Source organism: Colobus angolensis, unplaced genomic scaffold (genome assembly GCF_000951035.1).
Source record: "Colobus angolensis palliatus isolate OR3802 unplaced genomic scaffold, Cang.pa_1.0 Scaffold80, whole genome shotgun sequence".
In the NCBI taxonomy this organism is placed as follows: domain Eukaryota; kingdom Metazoa; phylum Chordata; class Mammalia; order Primates; family Cercopithecidae; genus Colobus; species Colobus angolensis.
This window is the reverse complement of record NW_012121821.1, coordinates 2,634,734-2,657,311: the sequence shown is the minus strand read 5'-3', so window position 1 is coordinate 2,657,311 and position 22,578 is coordinate 2,634,734. Positions and strand designations below refer to the sequence as shown.

The 22,578-nt window shown below is 38.4% G+C and overlaps 1 protein-coding gene across 1 annotated transcript in view; it reads right to left on the bottom strand.

Moving 5' to 3' along the window:
* Positions 1-22,122, bottom strand: part of IRAK3 (interleukin-1 receptor-associated kinase 3) — a 50,356-nt gene extending 28,234 nt beyond the window's left edge. The window contains exons 1-5 of the mRNA XM_011929378.1: positions 22,117-22,122; positions 10,562-10,784; positions 5,079-5,143; positions 4,398-4,452; positions 3,017-3,168 (exon numbers count right to left, since the gene is read on the bottom strand). Of these exons, the coding sequence (XP_011784768.1) occupies positions 3,017-3,168; positions 4,398-4,452; positions 5,079-5,143; positions 10,562-10,784; positions 22,117-22,122 (501 nt within the window). The remainder of the gene's footprint in view (positions 1-3,016; positions 3,169-4,397; positions 4,453-5,078; positions 5,144-10,561; positions 10,785-22,116) is intronic.
* Between the last annotated feature and the right edge of the window lie 456 nt (positions 22,123-22,578).

Genomic DNA, 22,578 nt, shown 5'->3' with positions numbered 1-22,578 from the left:
TCTTGGCTCACTGCAACCTCCGCCTTCTGCGTTCAAGCAATCCTCTCACCTCAGCCTCCCGAGTAGCTGGAACTACAGGCAGGCACCACCACGCCCAGCTTTTTTTTTTTTTTTTTTTTTTGATTTCTTGGTAGAGACAGGGTTTCACCATGTTGGCCAGTCTGGTCTCGAACTCCTGACCTCAAGTGATCTACCCACCTCAGCCTCCCAAAGTGCTGGGATTATAGGCGTGAGCCACCACGCCCAGCCTGCCTCCAGTCTAGCTCTTGCCATCTTTCCCCCAATTCTTCTGACAACTTCCAATCTACTATCTAACCTAGAATCAAAGTCATATTTTAACAACACAAATCTAAGTCTTTCACTCTCCTACTTAAAAGATCTTGTGAGACTTATTCACTGTCACAAGAACAGCACTGGAAAGACCCACCCCCAAGATTCAATTACCTCCCACTGAGCCCCTCCCACAACATGTGGGAATTGTGGGAGCTACAATTCAAGATGAATTTGGGTGGGGACACAGATCCCACAGACTTAATATCTTTCCAGCATCCTCTTCTCACTATCTTCCCTACGGCCAGTCCACTGTGCTGAATGAATTCATGAGTTAGACCTACATTTTCATACATACGACTCCAGGCCTCTGCAACTGCTATTTGTTCCACTCAGAATGTACTTCCCCTCCTTCACTGCCTGCCAAAATTCTACTCATCCTTCAAGATCCAGCTGGAAGGTTTTTCCATTTGTTTTTGAGAACTATTTATTGAGTGGTTACTTTGGCCAGATTCCCTTTCTGGGTGCCAGATACATCCCCCCTCTGGGTGGAGAGAGTTGCTATCTTTTTTTTTTTTTTTTTAATTAGTAGACTTTATTTTTTAGAGCAGATTTAGATTTAGAAAAAATTGAGAGGAAAGTAAGGCGTTCCCACACACATGCACACAGCTTCCCAATTATTAACATCTCACACCAGTGAGGTACATTTGTTAAAATCAATGAACCTACGTTGACATATTATCACCATAGTTTACACTAAGGTTCACTCTTAGTGTGGTATATTCTATGGGTTTTGACAAATACATGATAATATGTATCCACCATTATAGTATCAGAATAATTTCACTGCCCTAAAAATCATCTGTGCTCTGCCTATTCATCTACCCCTTACCAAACACCCAGAAATCATTTTTGTACTGTCTCAATTGTTCTTCCTTTTCCAAAGTGTCATATATTTGGAATCATATGGTATGTAACCTTTTCAGATAGACTTCTGATATGGTTTTGCTGTGTCCCCACCCAAATTCATCTCGAATTGTAGCTCCCACAATTCCCACATGTTGTGGGAGGGGCTCAGTGGGAGTTAATTGAATCATGGGGGTGGGCCTTTCCAGTGCTGTTCTCGTGGCAGTGAATAAGTCTCACAAGATCTGATGGTTTTAAAAACGGGAGTTTCCTTGCACAAGTTCTCTCTTGTCTGCCATCATAAGACGTGACTTTCACCTTCTGCCATGATACTGAGGCCTCCCCAGCCATGTGAAACTGTGAGTCCATTAAACCTCTTCTCCTTTTTTTTTTTTTCTTTTTTAATCTTATTTTAAGTTCTGGATACATGTGCTGAACATGCAGGTTTGTGACATAGGTATACATGTGCCATGGTGGCTTGCTGCACCTATCAACCCATCATCTCAGTTTTAAGCCCTGCATGCATTAGGTATTTGTCCTAATGCTCTTCCTCCCATTTTCCCCAACCCCCTGGGTGTGTGATGTTCCTCTCCCCTCTGTGTTCATGTGTTCTTATTGTTCAACTCCCACTTATAAGTGAGAACATGCAGTGTTTGGTTTTCTGTTCTTGCGTTAGTTTGCTAAGGACGATGGTTTCCAGCTTCATCTGTGTCCCTGCAAAGGACATGAACTCATTCTTTTTTTATGGCAGCAAGAGTTGCTATCTTTTATGTGCTCCTGTGATCTTTTGTACAATTCTCTGCTGAAGTACCTCTTTCACAACAGTTTAATCTTTTGTTTACCTGGCTATTTCCCCAGAGAAACTGTGAGCTCCTTGAGGACAGAACTATGCCTTACTCATCTCGACATGCTCAGCACCCAGTCCATATAAGAGTTTAGTAAATGTTTACTTATTGTTGACCAGCTATGAAGAAAATGAAGAGCAGCTCTTCTGTGTTTGTGTGTGGACCTATCTCTGACTAACTCCTGAGTTTGATCCTGGAATTCCCTTTCTGCTTCACTGGCTGCAGTCACTCAACTGTCTTCTGACCTCCTACCCTGTTATGTTTGTTTGTTGCTCCTACTTGAAAGCCTCCTCCTTCCACCCTTCTGAGTTGTGATAGAAGACAACTTATAAAGCAGTACCAAATGCCAAACTGTGGCTTAGCCTATGAAGCTGCCTGGAGAGGACCCAGCTCTTCCTAAAAATCCAGGAAAATCGGGGCAGGCAAACACAATCTGACCCTCTTTAGCAAAGTCCCGGGACACTTTTCAGAATTTTTTTTTTTTAGGTGGTGTCTCACTTTATCACTTAGGCTGGAGTGCAGTGGCATGATCTTGGCTCACTGCAGCCTCTTCTTCCTGGGCTCAAGCAATTCTCCTGCCTCAGCCTCCTGAGTAGCTGGGACTACAGGAGCATACCACCATGTCCAGCTAAGTTGTGTGTTTTTAGTAGAGATGGGGTTTCACCCTGTTGATCATGCTGGTCTCAAACTCCTGACCTCAAGTGATCCACCCACCTTGGGCTCCCAAAGTACTGGGGTTACAGGCATGAACCACCACACCCAGCCCGGGAAAGTCTTTCATGCTATACATCTGGGGATGGAAAGCATTTAACTTCCACATTCTTGCAAGACAGGTCTTTATTTCTTCAGTCACCTGAAATCGTATCTCTTATTTCCACTTATAAAATTTTATGTTCAAATACCCCTTTCAACATCGATGAAAAATGACTTTTTAAAATATGAAAGATGAGCAAATAAATGGAATTGATGTCCTGTGACAGTAATTCTTTCCATACCTGTTTAAATAATTTGACAGCATATGTTAGGTTTTGAATCTCCACTCTGTATACCTCAAAAATCTCTCCTTCTCCAATTAGGAAGTCTTTGTGGAAATTTCTAGTTCCTTCTATGATGTTTTGAAAGCTGATTGAAGATTTAGGCAGTATTCCTTAGGAAGGAAAGTAGGGGGAAGATAAGTTATCTAAGAATGAACATCACCATTATAACCAAAACTTCTATATTAGAAACAATTCAGAGTCCAGTGGAAGGTCAGTAGAGAAAGGTCCAGGAACCAAAGCCAAAGCCCATCATGTGCCCTCTGCACATTTACTTGGATCTAGTTCCCACCATTCCACAGAGCAAAGGGTTAGATTTGTGATTTTACCTCCTCTCAAAAGAGATCAGCCAAAGAGCTTAGTGGAAGAAATTCTTCCAAGATACAATTTCCTGGTCATTAGGTCAATGTGTTGCTGTTGACCCACTGTGAACCTAAAACTACTAAAAAATTATGGAAGTGGAAATATTGACATGAGTAAGCAATATTCTCCAAGCATGACTGATAGAAACACTTTTCATGTGCCAAATCCTCCAACTGCCTAATTTACTTCCTCAGAGTAAATTAGAAAGATGATTCAGACTTTTAAAACCTCACCCAAAGTGGAGATTGGGAGAAAACATGCAAAGAGTAATCAAATACAAATTGAAAAGGAAAAGTTTGGCTATGTCCTTCAGAACCCAATTTTGGCTATATTTCCATAGCTAATACAAAATCCTCTCTGAAGACACTTAATGTTTGATTTAGACCTTATTGCTAAAGAACCAAAGCCCTATCTAACTTTTCTAATTCTTTTTTCAATGAAAGAAGTATCAGATCTAGTGGTAAAGACTAGTCAACACAGCCTTAAATAGTCTTTAAAATTTATCAGAATGACCCCAGGCGGAACTAAATTATTCTTCCTACTAATAAAATAGGAAAGTTGATATGGAAAATAACTAGATTTTCATACTGACCTTCAGCATTGCTCTACAATCATCTTGAAAGATTTCTGTAATTGCTGTGAGCATTTCTAAAACTATACAATCTCAACATAATTTTAAAAATGTGTTTCCATGACACACAAACATAGCAAATTTTACTAACAAAAAACGAAAACATACCCCTGTGTGAAGAGACCACAGTTGCATTCCTCATTAGCCAATGGAGCCTTAACATAATAATGTGTCATCTATTAGAACTATAAGTGTCAATCAAATTGAAATTATTTTAATATCTATGAAATTTTATACTGAATCTGAATTCATATGGTTATTGTGTTTATTGGGTATTTCTCCTTCTTAATTCACTTAAATGAAAGTATGGTTTTAAAAAAATTGTTGGAAAAAGTTGTTTTTTCTTACCTTTTTCATTATGTTCAGGAATAAGAACATTATCCACTGTGACACTGGCTGTTTCCTAAGAGAAGAAATACATACTAAAGTAATTCCATTTCATAAGTCTAGAAAGTACAGAACTTCAACAGAAATCTAAAGCTCCCTGAGGACTCTGCAGTGCAACAGAGTGCAACCTAATTTAAAAGAAAGCTAGCAGAAATCAAAGTTATTTCACTTTATTTAATAGCATTCATTGCCATATTTAAGGCTTTCATACCAACGGTAAAAACTCAAGTTTCAATGCCACAGTCAGTTAAAGTCAATTTTAAATTACTTCTAATGCTATAAAAATGATCACTGCTAGTTTGCTGTAATAAAAACTAACAGTGATATGCAAAACACCAACTAAAAAAGGAAAATTAAAAGCTGAGTTAAGACAAGTGTATAAATCACAGCATCCTTAGTAGTTTTCAGTCTCATCTCTGACAGATCACTGAGAAGAGAAAGCTCTTAATTTCTCAAATATTTATAAATCTCTACTTTCCTGAATCCTCAACTAAATAGAGAATAATGAGAGAACCAGGGCATTTCTGATTTTTAAAAAGTGCTGGCAAATCCAGCATTTTTCTGCCTGCTAATTTCATTCCTTTTGCTCAATTATACATACAACAAAGTTCAAGGCTCGTTTTCCATGCACACATACTCTACCTTGAATAATATGTTTGGAAATCCACCTTCCTGATAACCCCTCTCTGAAGGACTCAAGACTGCTCCTGAAAGAGAAATACGGGAAGGTAGATACAAAAACATTCTATGTCCCTAATTTTTTTTCCTTTCTGAGACTCTGAAAATAAATGTCTTGCTAGTCATTGTTGATTTCTAAAGTTTCATTCCCATCGAACACTTACAATAAATTTGTGGAAGTATTATTTGTGAAGTGTTATATTTGTGAAACAGTTTTCTAATTAACAAATGTTATACAAACATACTTTTGTTCACTTAAAACATAAGTAGTTGCCTTAATCTATTATTAATATAACTTTAAATAATTTAAATAATTAAATAATAAACAAGTAAGTAATAAATAAGATAAATTATTGTTAGACATTAAAAATATTAAAGTACACAGAAGAAAATTTTTTAAAAAATTGTTATCAGGTTTTTTTCTTTTTTCTTTTTTTTTTTTTTTTTGAGATGGCGTCTCACTCTTGCCCAGGCTGGAGTCTCACTCTTACAGTGGCATGATCTCGGCTCATTGCAATCTCTGCCTCCTAGGCTCAAGTGATTCTTCTGCCTCAGCCTCCCAAATAGCCGGGATTACAGGCACCCGTCAGCACGCCTAGCTAATTTTTTTTGTATTTTTAATAGAGATGGGGTTTCACCACGTTGGCCAGGCTAGTCTCGAACTCCTGGCCTCAAGAGATCCACCTACCTCGGCCTCCCAAAATGCTGGGATTACAGGTATGAGCCAACCACCATGCTGGGCCTTTTTTTTGAGACAGAGTCTTGCTCTCCAGGCTGGAGTGCAGTGGTACAATCTTGGCTCACTGCAACCTCTGCCTCCTGGGTTCAAGTGATTCTCCTGCCTCAGCATCCTGAGTAGCTGGGATTACAGGCATGAGCCACAGTGCCCAACTGTGTTATCAGCATTTTTGCACATATATTTTTAAATGTTACAATTATGATATTATATATTCCTGGGTTCATTTTTTCTTTATATCATCTTGTGCCATAAAGTATTGGAGGTGGTGTGTGTGTGTGTGTGTGTGTGTGTATCAATCACAAATACTTGCCACCCCAAATGTCGACTATAACTTCTATTTGGTAGAGTGCTGTCTGGACTGAGGTAATTTATGTAGCTTCCTACAACAGATTAAAACCCTGCCATATTTTGCTGTCATTTCTAACATTTTGTCTCAGACTAGAAAACTTTCATTTTATATTCTAGCTTTCTTCTTTCTAGATTATCTTCTAGTGTTTCTTAAATTATTTTGCTTAGAAAACTCGCAAGAAATCATAACCAATTAATAACAAATTTCCTTGATAACACCATAAACCAGCTAGATTTAAGAGACATCTATAGAACATTCCATCCAAAACCAAAACATACACATATTTCTCAAGTGTACATTGAACATTTTCCAGAACAGACCTGACCTTAGGCAATTAAATGAACTTCAAATACATGTGTAAGGATTAAAATCACACAAAGTCTATTTTCTGATCACATTGAAATGCAAGCAGAAATCAGCAGCAGAAGGAAATTTGGGAAATTCACAAGTATCTAGAAATTAAACAACAAAATCGTAAATAACCAATGAGTTACAAAAGAAGTCATGACAGAAATTAGAAAATACCTTGAGATGAATGAAAATGAAAACACAACATATCAAAAGTTATGAGATGCAGCAAAAGCCATGCTTAGAGGGAAATTTATAGCTGCAAATGCCTACCTTAAAAAAAGAAGAAAGGCATCAAATCAGTAAACTGAACTTTCACATTAAGGAACTAGAAAAAGAAGCACAACTTAAACTGAAGCAAGCAAAAGGAAGGAAATAATTTAGATTAGAAATACATGAAATAGATGATTTTTTTTTTTTTTTTTTTGGAGATGGAGTCTCACTCTGTCAACCAGGCTGGAGTGAGGAGTGAAGTGGCGCGATCTTGGCTCACTGCAATCTCCACCTCCAGGGTTCAAACAATTCTCCTGCCTCTGCCTCCTGAGTAGCTGGGACTACAGGTGCATGCTGCCATGCCGGCTAACTTTTTTGTATTTTAGTAGAGACGGGGTTTCACCGTTTTGCCCAGGCTGGTCTCAAACCCCTGAGCTCAGGCAATCCACCTGCCTCAGCCTCCCAAAGTGCTAGGATTACAGGCAGGAGCTACCTCACCCGGCCAAAATAGAGGATTTTTTAAAAAGAAAAATCAATAGAACCAAAATAATTTCTTTGAAAAGATCAATAAAATTGACAATCTTTTAGCTTAACTGACCAAGAAAGACACTCAAATTACTAAAATCAAGAAAAAAAGAGGGGATGTCAACACTGACCTCACAGAAATAAATAGAATTATAAAGGAATATTAAGAACAATGATATGCCAAAAATTAGATAACTTAGATGACATGGACAGATTTCTAGGAAGACACAAACTATTGAAACTAACTCAAGTAAAAATAAACAATATACATGGACTCATAACAAGAGTTTGAGCTAGTACTTTAAAACTTCCCACAAAGAAAACCGAGGCTTAGATAGCTTCACAGGTGAATTCTACCAAACATTTACAGAAGATTAACACCAGTCCTTCACAAATTCTTTCAGAATAGAAAAGGATAGACCAATTCCCAAATCATTCTATGAGACCAGTATTATTCTGATACCAATGCCAAATAAAGACATTACAAGAAAACAACAGACCAATACTTCTTACAAATATAGATGCAAAAATCCTCAACAAAATACTCGCGAACTGAATCCAGAAGCATGTAAGGATTAGATACAATGACCAAATGGGATGTATCCCAGGAATCCAAGATTTGTTTAATGTCTGAAAATCAATCAATGTAATACACCACATTAGCAGAATGAAGGACAAAAAACACGTGTTCATTTCAATAGATGACAAAAAAGCATCTGACAAAATCCAACACCCTATCACGATAAAAGCCCTACTAACAGAAGAAAATGTCCTCAATATGATAAGGGCCATCTATAAAAAACCGACAGTTAACATCACTAACTGTGAAAGACTGAATGTTTTCCCCTTAAGATCAGGAATGAGGTAAGGATGTCTGGTCTTGCCGCTTCTACTCAACATGCTAAAGGTTCTAGCCAGGGCAACTAGGCAAGAAGAAAAAATAACAAACATACTGAATTTCTGTAGAAAAAAGTGTGAAATCTGGGGGCTGTAGGGGCACTAAAAGTCATTATTCTTTTGCTGTTTGTGAAAAGAGAGATAATACTTCATTGTCATATAAAATGGAAAACTGAAAATGGCTCTCTTAAGAAGCCAGTAGAAAGCTGTGAATTTTGTATCAAAACTGGAAAACAATTGCTGATCATTGAAATATAAATGCAAAAAGTGATACATAAGGACATGCATGCCAGAAATATAATAACAAAAAATAGAGATTCTAGTTTCTTGAGCAATTTTAGTATGTCCTGAGATCTGATAGAATGCTTTACTGATGTGAAGAAACCACTGAGCAGCAGCAACCTGAATTGTAGGCACAGTACCTGGGAGGAAATCAAGGGCCCATTTTTATAAGACTGGGAAAATCCAAATCTACAAAGTGATGCCTGGAAGTTGGAATATAAGAGCCCCAAATTCCTCTAAAATAAAATAAGTTCCACAAAACAGAAGAAAATTGCAAGGAAAGGTGGGCAATAACTGATTATTTAGATAACTGATAAATCTGTCCATGGTAGCAGCACAGAAAGACTAAATGGTTTTATGCATCTTCATTTAGGAGCTCCAACTCCTAATTTAGTGAGTAGCCATGATAGGAAACCCCTGTTGAGCAAGCTACACTTATGCTTCCAACAAATCATTACATCTCACTTATAACAACTACATAATTAATTTTTTCAAAATTGTTACTTAATTTGAAACACCAACTCAATCAATTACAATTAAATAATGCTATTTTCTTTAGTAAAGAAGTAAGGTGCTATCCTCCTCTTCACTTCAGATTTGCCTATCTCTTTGTACTAGGGTAGTAAAGTCTTTTTACCAATCAGCTAATCTCACATCCAAAAAAGAAAAATAAATGTTGTATGTGCAACAGACTAAGCGTCAACCAAGAATGTGGAATTTTTGTCTACTTAACAGTCCAAATTATTCTCTGTTGCATAAATAAACAACATAGAGAGTGAAAATATACTCTAAAATTTATTCCAGAACACTGAACGCTGCCGTATAAAACATACCTGGGTGTCCTATTAAAGTGGCATAAGTTTGTATTATGAACAACAAGTCATGTGGGTGGTTTCAGTGGCTGAGAAAGGCTCAGATAATGGAAAAGGCATTGTATTTACAGTTCCCAGGGACTCACTGAATTTCACTTGCTCAGTCAACTTCACAGTGAAATATTCTGCTGCACTAAACTAAGTGAAGAAACAATGTGCAAAAGACAAAAGGGATTAGCCAAGTTATATGAATAATATCATGGTGGAAGTCTATTAGGAACTAATACCCCATTAATAGGAAAGATCAAGATAAAAGTCAATGTGAAGCTACAGTTTTCTTGTACAAACCTCTCAGGATTCCTTGTGTGTGTGTGTGCAAGGGCTCATGTGCACTAAATATATTACCAAAGAACATGTGTGCAAATACACAAAACTAAAAATGTGATCTATGAAAAGAGCCAAAGAACAAAGATCAACATCTTTGAGTTTCATTCAAAAGAGTTTCCAATGTAAGAGCCTTGGATCTATAACATAAGCCCCAAGATCATTATTGTTGAAATGAATACATCTGAGTGGAACAAACAGAACAGGTGACGTTAGATTATTTCACTGACAAAGCATACATGGAGAAAACTTCATGAGCTTTATTGATCAGGTTGTTCTAAATATAAGGCATGACACAGCATCAGAAATAGAGAAGATAAACAAAGGGAAGAATTAGGCTACTGTGGAATGGGTAGTAACAAGTAAGACAGGGTTAAACGCTGTGGTGTAAAAACAGCAGTGAAGATAAAAGAAACGTCCCAAGATTATTCTGGAGGTAGGTGCAATATAAAATATTAAATATAGGGGGAAAATACAATTATATTTTTAACTTGTAATATATAGTAAAACAAAGAATAGCATGATCTGTATCTCAAATACTGATTCCAATTACGTTTATGACTCAAAGAGTTTCAGAGTTTTTGACAACGAGCTCATTCTATTAACTGCGAAAAATGAAACATTTTAAAAAGTGTAGTTTGTAAGTAAAAGTAAGTTAAAAAAACAAAACAAAACTATAAAATAGTAGAAAGAAATATGTTGTATAAGTTAGGTGATAAGGGAAGAAAGTGTCACAAGAAAATGTGAAGCTGGAAAGTCCCTTCCAGATAAAAGCCACAGGTAAGGAAACGCTGACACACAGCATGAGTCAATGTCTTGGATAAAATGCAATATTCAAATTTACAAACTACAGTTCCTACTACAGATTAAGAGCCACATTATAAGAATCAGCATTTACCATGGTTTGTAATTAAATGAATAGCTCGACGATGCCCCATCTCCTGGAGGACCTGTAGAAGGTCACCGATTGTCTTGTTTTTCTGTGCCCAGGACCAAAGTAATTCTCTTGTTCCACTTTTACCTTGGTCTACATACTTTTCAATATGACGAACATCCAGCCAGCTGCTTGAAAGTCTCTCCGCTGTGGAAATTGCAATATAAACAAAGAATTGTTTACTGTACTTTTATTGAAATACTTGTTTTTGTGTACCTCATGTTTATTTCCTCTTATTTATAACTTTAACTTTCCTCTTATTTACAACTTTTATTTTGAACTAATTTGGCATATACTCACCTGCCTTCTGCTAATGTTGACATCTTACTAACCACAATACAAAGATCAGAATCAGTGATAACTGCAAACCTTATTTTAATTTCACTAGCTTTTCCACTAATGCCCGTAATCTGTTGTAAGATCCTATCCAGTTTTCCATATTGTTTAATTGTTCCTTCTCCTTAATCTCCTCCAATCTATTATGGTCCCTCAGTCTTTCCTTGTCTTTCAGGACAGTGAAATGATATTATCCTTCTCAGTGCATCATATCAAGAGGTTTAAGATAGTGATGTCTTATCAATAATAATGTTTATTTTGATCACTTAGTGAAGGGAGTGTCTGCAGAGTTTCTCTACTATAAAATTATCTTTCCCTTTGTAATTAATAAACATTTAGGGGGAGATACTTTGAGATTATGGAAATACTCTGCTTCTCCTCAGATTTGGGCCACTAATATTTGCATCCACCAGTAGATCTTATTTATCACAATTATTACTACAGTATTCGCTTAACGGTGATTTTTCTATTTTCCCTTTTTCCTTCATGAACTCTTTTGTAAGAAACAGCTGTCCCTTCTCCTATGTTTATTTATGTATTTATCCAGTTGTTTATTTATATCTATGGGCTCATGGATATTTATTTTATCCCACAGGTTAAAATCCAGTACTATCATTAATAATTTTATTGCTAAAATTATTCTAGCTTTGTCCATTTAGGTTGGCTCTTGTGTTCTTTTTTGTTTTTCTGTTTTTTTTTTAAATTTTATTATTATTATTATTATTATTATTATTATTATTTGGAGACAAGATCTCACTCTGTCACGCAGGTTGGAGTGCAGTGGGACAATCTCAGCTCACTGCAGCCTCCATCTCCCAGGCTCAAGCAATCCTCCCACCTCAACCTCCCAAGTAGCTGCAACTACAGGCGTGCACCGCACCACCATGCCCAGCAAATTTTTGTATTTGTGTGGGTTGTTTTTTCTTTTTTGGTAGAGATGGGGTTTTGACACATTGCCCCAGCTGGTCTCAAACTCCTAGGATCAAGCTCCAGCAATCTGCCTGCCTTGGCCTTCCAAAGTGCTAGGATTACATGTATGAACTACCACGGCAGGCCTCGTGTGTTCTTTTGACAAGTCCTATCTTTTTGTGAGTATCTCCTTATTTTCTGGCTCTACAAGGTGATCCAGGCTCATTTTGTACTTCCCCCTTTCCTGGACTGGAATTATTTGTCTAATGATCTCTGGTCTCTATTGGACAATGGTGTATAGAAGCTCAATCCCAGTGCTAGAATTGTTCATTGTGGCCAAGGTTCCATTGCTTCTAGGCCCTCCAAGAACACAGAGCAAAGAAATATAGGTATGTACACTTATCTGTGGATCTCTATTCCTCTATCTGTATGTGCATATATTAAATACCAAGAATTTATTCTGATGCTTCGGATTTTAATCCAACATCACAGGGTATATTTCAGTCCTTCCTCATTTGTAACTTTATTCTTGAACAATAATATTATTGATAATATATTTACTTATTTGTTTAATTCTACAATGCACATAAAGTACTTTCAGAATTGCCAACGCATACCCTTGTGAGAAACACATTAGCAAAATTAGAACACAATAGTTCTTTCTGTCCTTAGCATAAACGCATCCAGTTAAGATGTTGTGTTCCAAACTTACTTAGATTAATTCTTTTCTTCCTCACCCCTTCAGTGTGGTTATTATTGATTTGTAATACAGCTAGATTCACTTGTTGAAGGTTTGAGAAATGGTGTTTTGTTCCTCCCATCTTCCCCTTGAACACTTTTGAGCAATTAAAAGCTAGTATCTGGGTAAAATCAGGGAAATGTTTTACTAGGATACTAGGCTTTAAATAATTCAATTAAAGTTTGGCATAAACATCTTAAAACTGTGCATAAGGTATATGAGTTTTTGTGGTGCCCTGATTTAACAGGATTCTTCAAGTGAAAATTTATATTGCCTTTCTGCACAACTTCCAAATTTTAAAGTGTACTTTGAGGCAAAGCGGAGAGAAAGAAAGCAAATGACAGAAAAGGTGGTCTTGTTCCTATGATAATATTTACAACCTGGAATATTCAGCACTAAAATTAACAATGTGTTTTTGGGTTACTGGTGGTGATGGCAGCATCCTTTCATAACTTTACCTTCCAGAGAAGCTAAAAAATTTAGGATCCTGGATGCAAGTCTATAGATCAAATCCCACTGTTATCTGAGGGTGGTCATGGGAGACCCCTGACATGCCACCATAACTGGCTTTAGGAGATCAGCACCCTTTCATCCTGCTATATACCAATATGTGGAAGCTGCCCTCCAGCAGGAACCAGTGTGATCTCATAGGAGATAGGACTCCCCTCTCCACCAAGGAGATACTTCAAAGGGAGATGTGCTTTTAAAAGGCAATAGTTGTTCAGATCTCAGAAGAATGATAAGTCTTGTGAAACTTTCTTCTGTTAAAAGTCTGTTTTGGGACCAGGCATGGTGGCTCACACCGGTAATTCCAGCACTTTGGGAGGCTGAGACAGGAGGATCACTTGAGGTCAGGAGTTTGAGACCTGCCTGGCCAACATGGTGAAACCCCATCTCGACTAAAAAAATACAAAAATTAGCCAGGTGTGATGGCTACACAGGAGGGTGAGGTGGGAGAATCACTTGAACCCAGGAGGTGGAGGTTGCAGTGAGCTGAAATCACGCCATTGCACTCCAGCCTAGGCAACAGAGTGAGACTCCGTTTATACACACACATACACACACACACACACACACACACACACACACACACACACACACACAAAGGTCTGTTTTAGAGTCCAAAGGTCATTCATTTCTTAGGGAGTTGCTACACCAGTTATATTTGAAATCAAGCCAGCAGAAAGGCAGATATCTTCTGCCTTTATATCGCATTCCCCCTGCCCAATTTTTGGTTCTACAAGCCTTTGCTGGAATATTCAATTTACCTCAACTTTACACTTCCACTGAGGCTATGAGTAAATCCTGACAGTTGAAAGGTTCCACAATATGAAACCATTACTGGCCCTCTTTTTATGAGCTAAAAATTGACATGGTAGACATTCCTAGTGTCGCCAATACTTCCAACCCTCTATCCCATCATAGAGGATTCCATTTCCCTGCCCTTTCAGATTAGGCACGCCTCTGTGTCTCTTCCAGCCAGAAACACTGAAGAACCAGGGCACAATTCACCACGTGTTGACAGGGGGCTGCCTCAAGACTAAAGCAGCCTGAAATGCTGAGCCACCACATGGAGGAGAGTTTGCTGGACTCTCAGTGCTCTTCCTGGGAGCAAAAAGTAAACCTCTGCTATGTTAAACCACTGAGATTTTTGGTGCTGCTTGTTACTGCAGCATAACTTAGTCTATCCTGACTGATATACACAAGGTCATATCTTGAATTTTGTTACTCTGTTACAACTTGTACCAGAACAGAGTTAAAGAGAGTGGCACCCTTTGCAAATTACATATTAAACAAGGGAAGATAGAGTTGAGACATTCTATTTGAATGCATGGTTAGGCTGTAAGGAAAGAAAAATAGCTAGAATAAAATGTCTGACATAATTGAGTTAGAATGTCTTTGCCCTTCCTCCATATTTCAAGTTCTGGCAAGAATATATTCATTCCTCATCTCCTTGAAGAGATGATGTTTCACAAAGAGGCAAAGACTATCCACATGCCAATATATGTTTTAGATAGCTTATCATTTTTAAAAGGAAGCCTTAAAAAGCAAAAATGTTAGCCAAATGTTGTAATGTTATTTTAATGTATTTCTTTCTGATGAGGTAATCTGCCTATTTCGTTGAGGCACATTTTTTATAAACACTTTATTTAGCTATTTCTAAAAGCTCTTAAGAGAAATACTGCAAATCAGTGTAGTTTAAACACTTGTTGAGTATCTGTTATGTGTCAGCAATACAGTAATTGCATGCACTAAGCGTGGGTTGAGTATGAAGACAGGCCTCTACCTAAAGATGAGAACAGCAGGGAAGCCTTTCTGGAGGGGTGGCTTCTGAAGCCTGAGCCATGCCATGTCTTAAAACTGAGTACTTCTAAAAAGAGGCCAGTTCTTGAAGTATTGGATAGGGTACACTATCCTGGGGAGGAAAAAAATAATTACTAGAGTTTCAGATTGAAAACAAGACAAATGAATGAGTCTGAGCCCCACAGACTATCCTGCTTTCCAAGAAAAAAAGTTCTTAGTCAAAACAAAGCATTCCTGTGGGCCTCTGGGAGAGTACAGGAATGTATGTATTTAGTGGTGGCACTGCCATCGACCTGTGACACAACTCCAGGCAAAACATAGCCTCACTGAACAATCTCAAACTTCTTCACAAATGTCCTTGTAGTCCCACCTAAAACATATAATAAATCTTCTTGCTCTTCCCTGGCCTGTTAATTAATTATAGCACCTCTAATCTTTAAAACACTTCCCACTCTCAAAATGAACATTCCAACAAGAGAACTCTAAATATCAAATTTCAGCAAAGGGAAAGTTTAGGTTTCTATGTTTTCTATTAGAAAAGTAATCAAGGCTGGGTGCAGTGGCTCACGCCTGTAAACCCAGCACTTTGGGAGGCCAAGGCAAGAGAATCGCTTGAGCCCAGGAGTTTAAGACAGGTCTGGGCAACATGGCAAAATCCCATCTCTACAAAAAATTTAAAAATTAGCCAGGCTTGGTGGTGTGCATGCATCTGTAGTCCTAACTACTCAGGTGGCTGAGGTGGGAGGATAGCTTGAGCCCAGGAGGTTGAAGCTACCTTCAATTGCTCACAATTGCCACAGAAGGAAAGGCACAGTTTATAGCTGTAAAGGAAATCCACAGTTAACATTTCAAGTCTCAGGGAATGTCAGCTTTTCATTCCATACTTTCCATAAACTCCATTCTTTCTTTTTTGTTTTGTTTTGCTTTTAATTCCTCGATCACCCTTTTAAAAGTGCAGCAGGCCATGACTCTGTGCTGTCCCGTCCTGTGACTTGGCTGAGAAACTGCTAATATCAGATGCTCTCCCTTAAGCACATTTCTGAGATTCAGCTGGAATATGAATGAACAGATGCCAAATGAGCTGGGGTTTTAAGTTCTCTAAATTGACCACGGGCGTATAGTTCTGAGTTTGCACCAAATCTAAGGAAAGCTAGATTAGTCAAACGCATTTTTTCTAATAGCAGAAGTTCATGGTAAAAAACTGATCCAGACTGCCTGCATGTATGGATTGCTTCTGGACTGGAAGTGAAATATGTTTTCTCTTTTTCCAACTGGTGATTCACACTGTAACCTTAATAGCTTTTCTCTAATGATGATGCATTCTGAATAGAAACATCGCTAAAGAGTATTATTAGCATCCATAAAATGCATACTTCATTTAGATCCAATTCTATAAAATAGTTCCAATCTGATACAACAGGAATGCAAACTCTCGACATGTTAATTACATTCTTCAATATTCATCATTTTCTCCAACTCTCCCTTACTTGTCCCCTTTCAGAATATAGGACTTTGTTTACTCACAGTACATAAAAAGAAAAATACAGAGAAAAGTTCTCAATGACTAATTGTGTTGATAAAGTTAAAAGCATTCTAAACTGAAAATACAAATTAAGAAAATCATGCTGTTAGTTAAGCATTGTTGAAAACCATTTTTTGGAACACAAATCTTTTGTTGAAAGTCATATTGGAGCCACATAAGCCAAAAAGTCAACCTAAGAAGTTCAGAAATCACATGCTCAAAGGTCCTTGAAGGCTGTTTTAAGAGTGCAGGACTGTCTAAGTAGTGTTAACCTTTGGGGTTTTCAGTTGCAGAAATCACGTCTCCATATGCAAATATGTCTCTGAAGGGGTTTTTTCAAATAATGCAACACATCCGTATTTGGAATCTTTGTATTTGCATACAACCACATGCTAAAACCCCTGTAAAATTAAGACTCCATTCTCACAAAGCTTGTTTTTAGATACTGTAATGGAAAAAGGAAAGATGTCTCTTTCTTTCTACAAAGCATGCAAAAAATTAGACAATTTTTTAAAGAACTGTTAAGGTTAAAGATATTTTAATTCCAAAAAAGTAAAACAAAAGTCAAAATTATAAGTTAGATCTGTTCTTCATACCAGACTGTAAGCATTAACACTCACTAGTTAATATATTTTAGAAGAAATAGTTCTTATTCATACTTAAGCTGATGTGTATGTTTTATCCCATGCCTGAGTAGGACTCATAACTGGGGAGGGCTGTGTGCGATTTCTCAGATGCCCCTCTGTCTGTTCTGCTCTCTTAATCCTAGACACAGGTAGGAACCTAACATTAACTACCTCTGGGAGAGAATTCACCCTCAACACCAAGGTTTCAGTCAGAAGCTATGTAATTTCATTCCCAGGTGAATATCAATACTATTTCCCCACACATTCTTCCCTTGTTAAACTTTTATAGGTCTGTTGCCTACACTAAATTGGAAAATTCTTACCAGCAGGGACTAGGACATTGTATTTACAGTGCTTTGTCAAAGATTCTGCTCAACAAGGTTTTGGATATTTAATAGACATTTGTTGATTCATTAATTTATTCAAAACATATATATTTAGTGAGTGCCTGCTCTGTGCCAAGTATAATTTTCGATGCTAAGAGAGTCAGCAGGAAACAAAGGAAGGAAATATCCCTGCCTCCTTGAAGCTTATTTCTAGATGACGAATAAACAAATAAACATATATATGTTTACATATGTATATAGTTTATTTTATATATACATAGAGATACTTACATACATGAAGTATGTAAGAGGTGATAAATGATATAGAAAAAAATAAACTGGAGAAGAGGCATAAGGGAGTGTTGGGAGGGTGTCAATTTTAAAAGAGTGGTCACGGCCAGGCATGGTGACTCACACCTGTAATCCCAGCACCACCTAAGGCCAGAAGTTTGAGACCAGCCTGGCCCACATGGTTAAACCCATCTCTGCTAAAAATACAAAAAATTAGCCGGGCATGGTGGTAGGTGCCTGTAATCCCACTCGAGAGGCTGAGGCAGGAGAACCACTTGAATCCGGGAGGTGGAGGTTGCAGTGAGCCAAGATTGCGCCATCGCACTCCAGGCTGTGCAACAAAAGCAAAACTCCATCTCAAAAAACAAAACAAAACAAAAAAGTGGTCAGAGTAGGTAATAGTTAAACAAAAACATGAAGGAAGTGAAGAAGCAAGCCTACAGGGTTACTGGCAGGAAAAATGTTCCTTGCGTGTTCAAGGAACAAGAAGGCTAATGTGGTTGGAGTCAAGCAAACAAGAGGGAGAAGAAAGTGAGAAAAGCCATGCAGAACTTCAGGGTTTGCTCTGAGTGGCCTGGGAAGCCACCGGAGGGTTCTGAATAGGGCAATGATAGCATATGCTTTACGTGCATCACAGGCTCGCCGACTGCTGGGCTGAAAAGACACTCGAGGAAGTCAAGGCCAGTAGCAGGGAGTCCGAGCCCAGTCAGCCAACTGCTAAAATAGTAGAGGTGGGAACTGATGGTGGTTGGTGCCAAGATGGCTGTGGTGGCAGTGGTAAGAAGTGGTCAGATTATTAGACAGATCCTGAAGGCACAGTCAGCAGCATCATTTACTGAGAGATAGGATGTGGTTTGTGAGAGAAAGTGACAAGTCACAAAAGGCTAATATTTTTGGCCTGAACAAATGAAGAATGGAGCAGCCATTACTGAAATGGGAAAACTTTGGGAGGGCTAGGGGGAGCATTTCTGAGCTGTTAAGTTGGAGATGTCTGTCAAATAGGCAAATAGATGAATGAAGATGACATTCTACAGGGAGACTTGGGCTAGCTAGCAATTTGGGAGTTAATATATAGATGAAATTTATGTGAATTTAGCGGATAAACAGAAGAGACAAGGTCCATGGAGTAAGCCCAGGGGCACTCTAAGACATCAAGATAAATCTATAAGAAGAGAAGACATTAAGGAGCATGTAATTTTTATTATTATTATTATTATTATTTTTTCTTAGAGGAGTCTCGCTCTGTCGCCCAGGCTGGAGTACAGTGGTATGATCCCTGTGCAACAAAAGCAAAACTCCATCTCAAAAAACAAAACAAAACAAAAAAGTGGTCAGAATAGGTAATAGTTAAACAAAAACATGAAGGAAGTGAAGAAGCAAGCCTACAGGGTTGGCTTCAAGGTTGGCTACAAGGCTCACGGAAACCTTGGTTTCCCAGGTTCAAGGGTTTCTCCTGCCTCAGCCTCCCAAGTAGCTGGGATTACAGGCGCCTGCCACCAGGCCTGGCTAATTTTTTGCATTTTTAGTAGAGACAGGGTTTCACCATGCTGTCCAGGCTGGTCTTGAACTCCTGACCTCAAGCAATCCTCCCGCCTTGGCCTCCCAAAGTGCTGGGATTACAGGCGTGAACCACCGTACCCAGCAGGGGCATGTAACCACCGCACCCAACAGGGGCATGATTACAGGCGTGAACCACTGCATTCAGCCTGGGCAACAAGAGCAAAACTCCATCTCAAAAAATAATAACATTAAAAAAATCTATTTAAAATTTAGAAAGAAAAGGAAAAAAGTGCTTCAAGAAGAAAGGAGAAAGGAGTGATCAACTCTATCAAATAAGATCAAAACTTTGAACCAACCATTGAATTTAGCTGTGGTGACTTGGGATGAGAGGAATTTCAATGGAGCAGTGGGAGGTGAAGCCCTGATTGGAGGGGTTCAAGGAAGAATGGAGGACCTGGAGTATAAATAGCCCTTTTGAGGAATTTTACCATAAAGAGGAACAGAGCAGTGGGGTGTTAGCTTAGAGGAGAAGTGAGAGCTAGACATAGCATTGTCTAGCTAACATGTGAGAGAAATAACACAGTGGTCAAAAGACCAGGCTTACCCGGGAGCGGTGGCTCACATCGGTAATCCCAGCACTCTGGGAGGCTAAAGCAGCAGGATTGCTAGAGCCTAGGAGTTTGAGACCAGCCTGACCTCATCTCTACAAAAAGATTTGTCAGGTATGGTAGCACATGCCTGCAGTCCCAGCTATTTGGGAGTCTGAGGTGGGAACGATCACTTGAGCCTGGGAGGTCGAGGCTGCAGTGAGTTGTGACTGTGCCACTGCACTTCACCCTGGATGACAGAGTGAGATCCCGTTTCCAAAACAACAACAGCAACACACAAAAAAGCAGGCTCTACTGCATATGGTGACTTCCTTCCAAAAAGTAAGAAACAGAAAGAGGAGGAAGTGAAGTAATTTTACAGGGCAGATATCTGACAGACGCCACCTCAGCCATGGTTAACATAAGCAGTGATAACTCCTGTAAACAGTACTGACCCTGGATACAGGTTGGTACTCTATGGTTTTCCTCCCCCAAATCCAAAACCTCAGTCTGATCATGAGAAAAACATCAGACAAATCGCAGTTGACGAACAGTCTACAAAATAGCGGATAAGTTCCAACCAATATTCCTCAAAACTGTCAAAGTCATCAAAAACGAGGAAAGTCTGAGAAACCATCACAGCCAAGAGAAGCCAGAAGATACAACAACTAAATGTAATATGGTGTCCTGAATGGGATCCTGGAACAGAGAAAGGACATCAAGTAAAAGCGAAGGAAGTCTGAATAAAGCATGGACTTTAGTTAATAATAATGTGTCAATATTGTATTGTAATGAATGTAGCACACTCATGCAAGATGTTAATAATGGGAAACTGGGTGCAGAGTGTGTGAAGGATGCAGCATATCCGGGAACTCTTCCTACTATCTTCTAAACTTTTCCATAAATGTAAAACTGTTTGTAAAAAAACACATCTAGGCCAGGCGCGGTGGCTCACGCCTGTGAGCCACCACACCAGCACTTTAGGAGGCCGAGGCGGACAGATCACCTAAGGTCGGGAGTTCTAGAGCAGCCTGACCAACATGAAGAAACCCTGTCTCTACTAAAAATACAAAAAAAAAATTTTTTTTTAATTAAGCCAGGCATGGTGGTGCATGACTTTAATCCCGGGAGGGTGCATGCCTTTTACTCGGGAGGCTGAGATAGGAGAATCACTTGAACCTGGGAGGCAGAGGTTGCGGTAAGCTGAGATTGCGCCATTGCACTCCAGCCTGGGCAACAAGAGCGAAACTCCATCTCAAAAAATAATAATAATAGCATAAAAAACCACATCTATTTACAATTTCGAAAGAAAAGGAAAAAAAAAACAGACTATCATAGACTATGCAGTCTGTTCATCTGGTTAGAATCTTAGTGTGCCATTTAAAAGACTGTGACTCAAGGCAAGTTACTTAAATTCTCTGAGAATCAGTTCCCCTATCTATAAAATGGAAATAGGAAGAGTGTCTACCTCATAGAATTTTTATGATAAGTAAATGAGATAATCCATGTAAAATGCTTATCATACTGGCCAATAGTAAGCCTTGATAGGAGGTAGCTTTATTGTTATTACTACTATTATTTTGAATCTTTATTGAATATACAAACACACACTTAATGTGATTTTACATTTAATTTTTAAGGTAATTATTAATAATTTATATAATAATTTCCCTTTCCTTTCTTGAGAGGAAGAAAATTGAATACAGACTATTATAAATCATCTGCAAAAAGCATTTCTCAGTGCATCATAAGTGTTGAGAGGTTTTATGGTGTCAGCTGCTCCAAACAATTTAATTTAAATACCAATCTATGGTAATGTAATCAGATGAGTTGTCTCCAGAGTTTCTATATGTACTACGTTATCATGTCTGTAACGTAAACAACATTTTTCATTTGGGCTTTTGGGCTCTTGCTTTCACTAAAAGCCATAAAGTCATCATTGATAACCAGAGAATATGTTACCTTGTTATTACATTATTTTTAATAACAATACTTGACAAAAGTGATTTGAAGAGTAATATGTAGAATATGTTTAAAAATAAAAGTAATTAAATGAAGTAATGAAAGAATGTAGTAAAATAACTGTTATATGAAGACACTATTAAAAAAGAGAATTTGGCCTAAGCAATAGCTTCCCAATCAGGTTGTGCATCAGACTCACTCCTGGGATATGACAAAAAATGAAAGAGGCTGGACCCTCAACCCAGACTTACTGAATCAGCAGCTCTAGGAGTGAGACCTGCATCTGTGTATCTAAAAGACTGCATAGATGATTTTGGTTTGTGAATGATTGGCTTACCTTATCCTGCACACACTGATCATATCATATCATATAGGCTGCTATATGAGCTGCCTTGGTAAACATAGCCTGATACTCACCGTCATCAAGAATCATGATCAGCTCGAGAGAGCTTTACTTAGTATATTACAGTTGTTTTCTATATTTAAGCTTGGGCTGTCAGTTGTCCTGAGCATACAAGGGACTGCCTCTTTGATTCAGTCCTCCATCACTCTCCTTCCCCTCTCGAAGGTCAAGTTTTCCCTCCCTGCACCTCTTCCCCTCTTTCTCCCTTCACTGTGCCCACAGGACAACTCAGCATGTTTAGTACAGGCAGTTCCCTCAACACCCTGAACTGAGCTAGCCTTGCCTTCTTGCTGAGCCAACAGCTTGTGCAGCACCTGGTCAGGGCCAGCTCAGTAGTCCAGGTAGTCAGTAGGCATGACCGCCTGCACAATGAATTACAGCTGAAGTATCATGGAGTAAACATTTTAGACCCTTTCCCTATGAGAGAATGAATACACAAACGGACAATGGCCAGCTTATATATAAAAATAGAACTC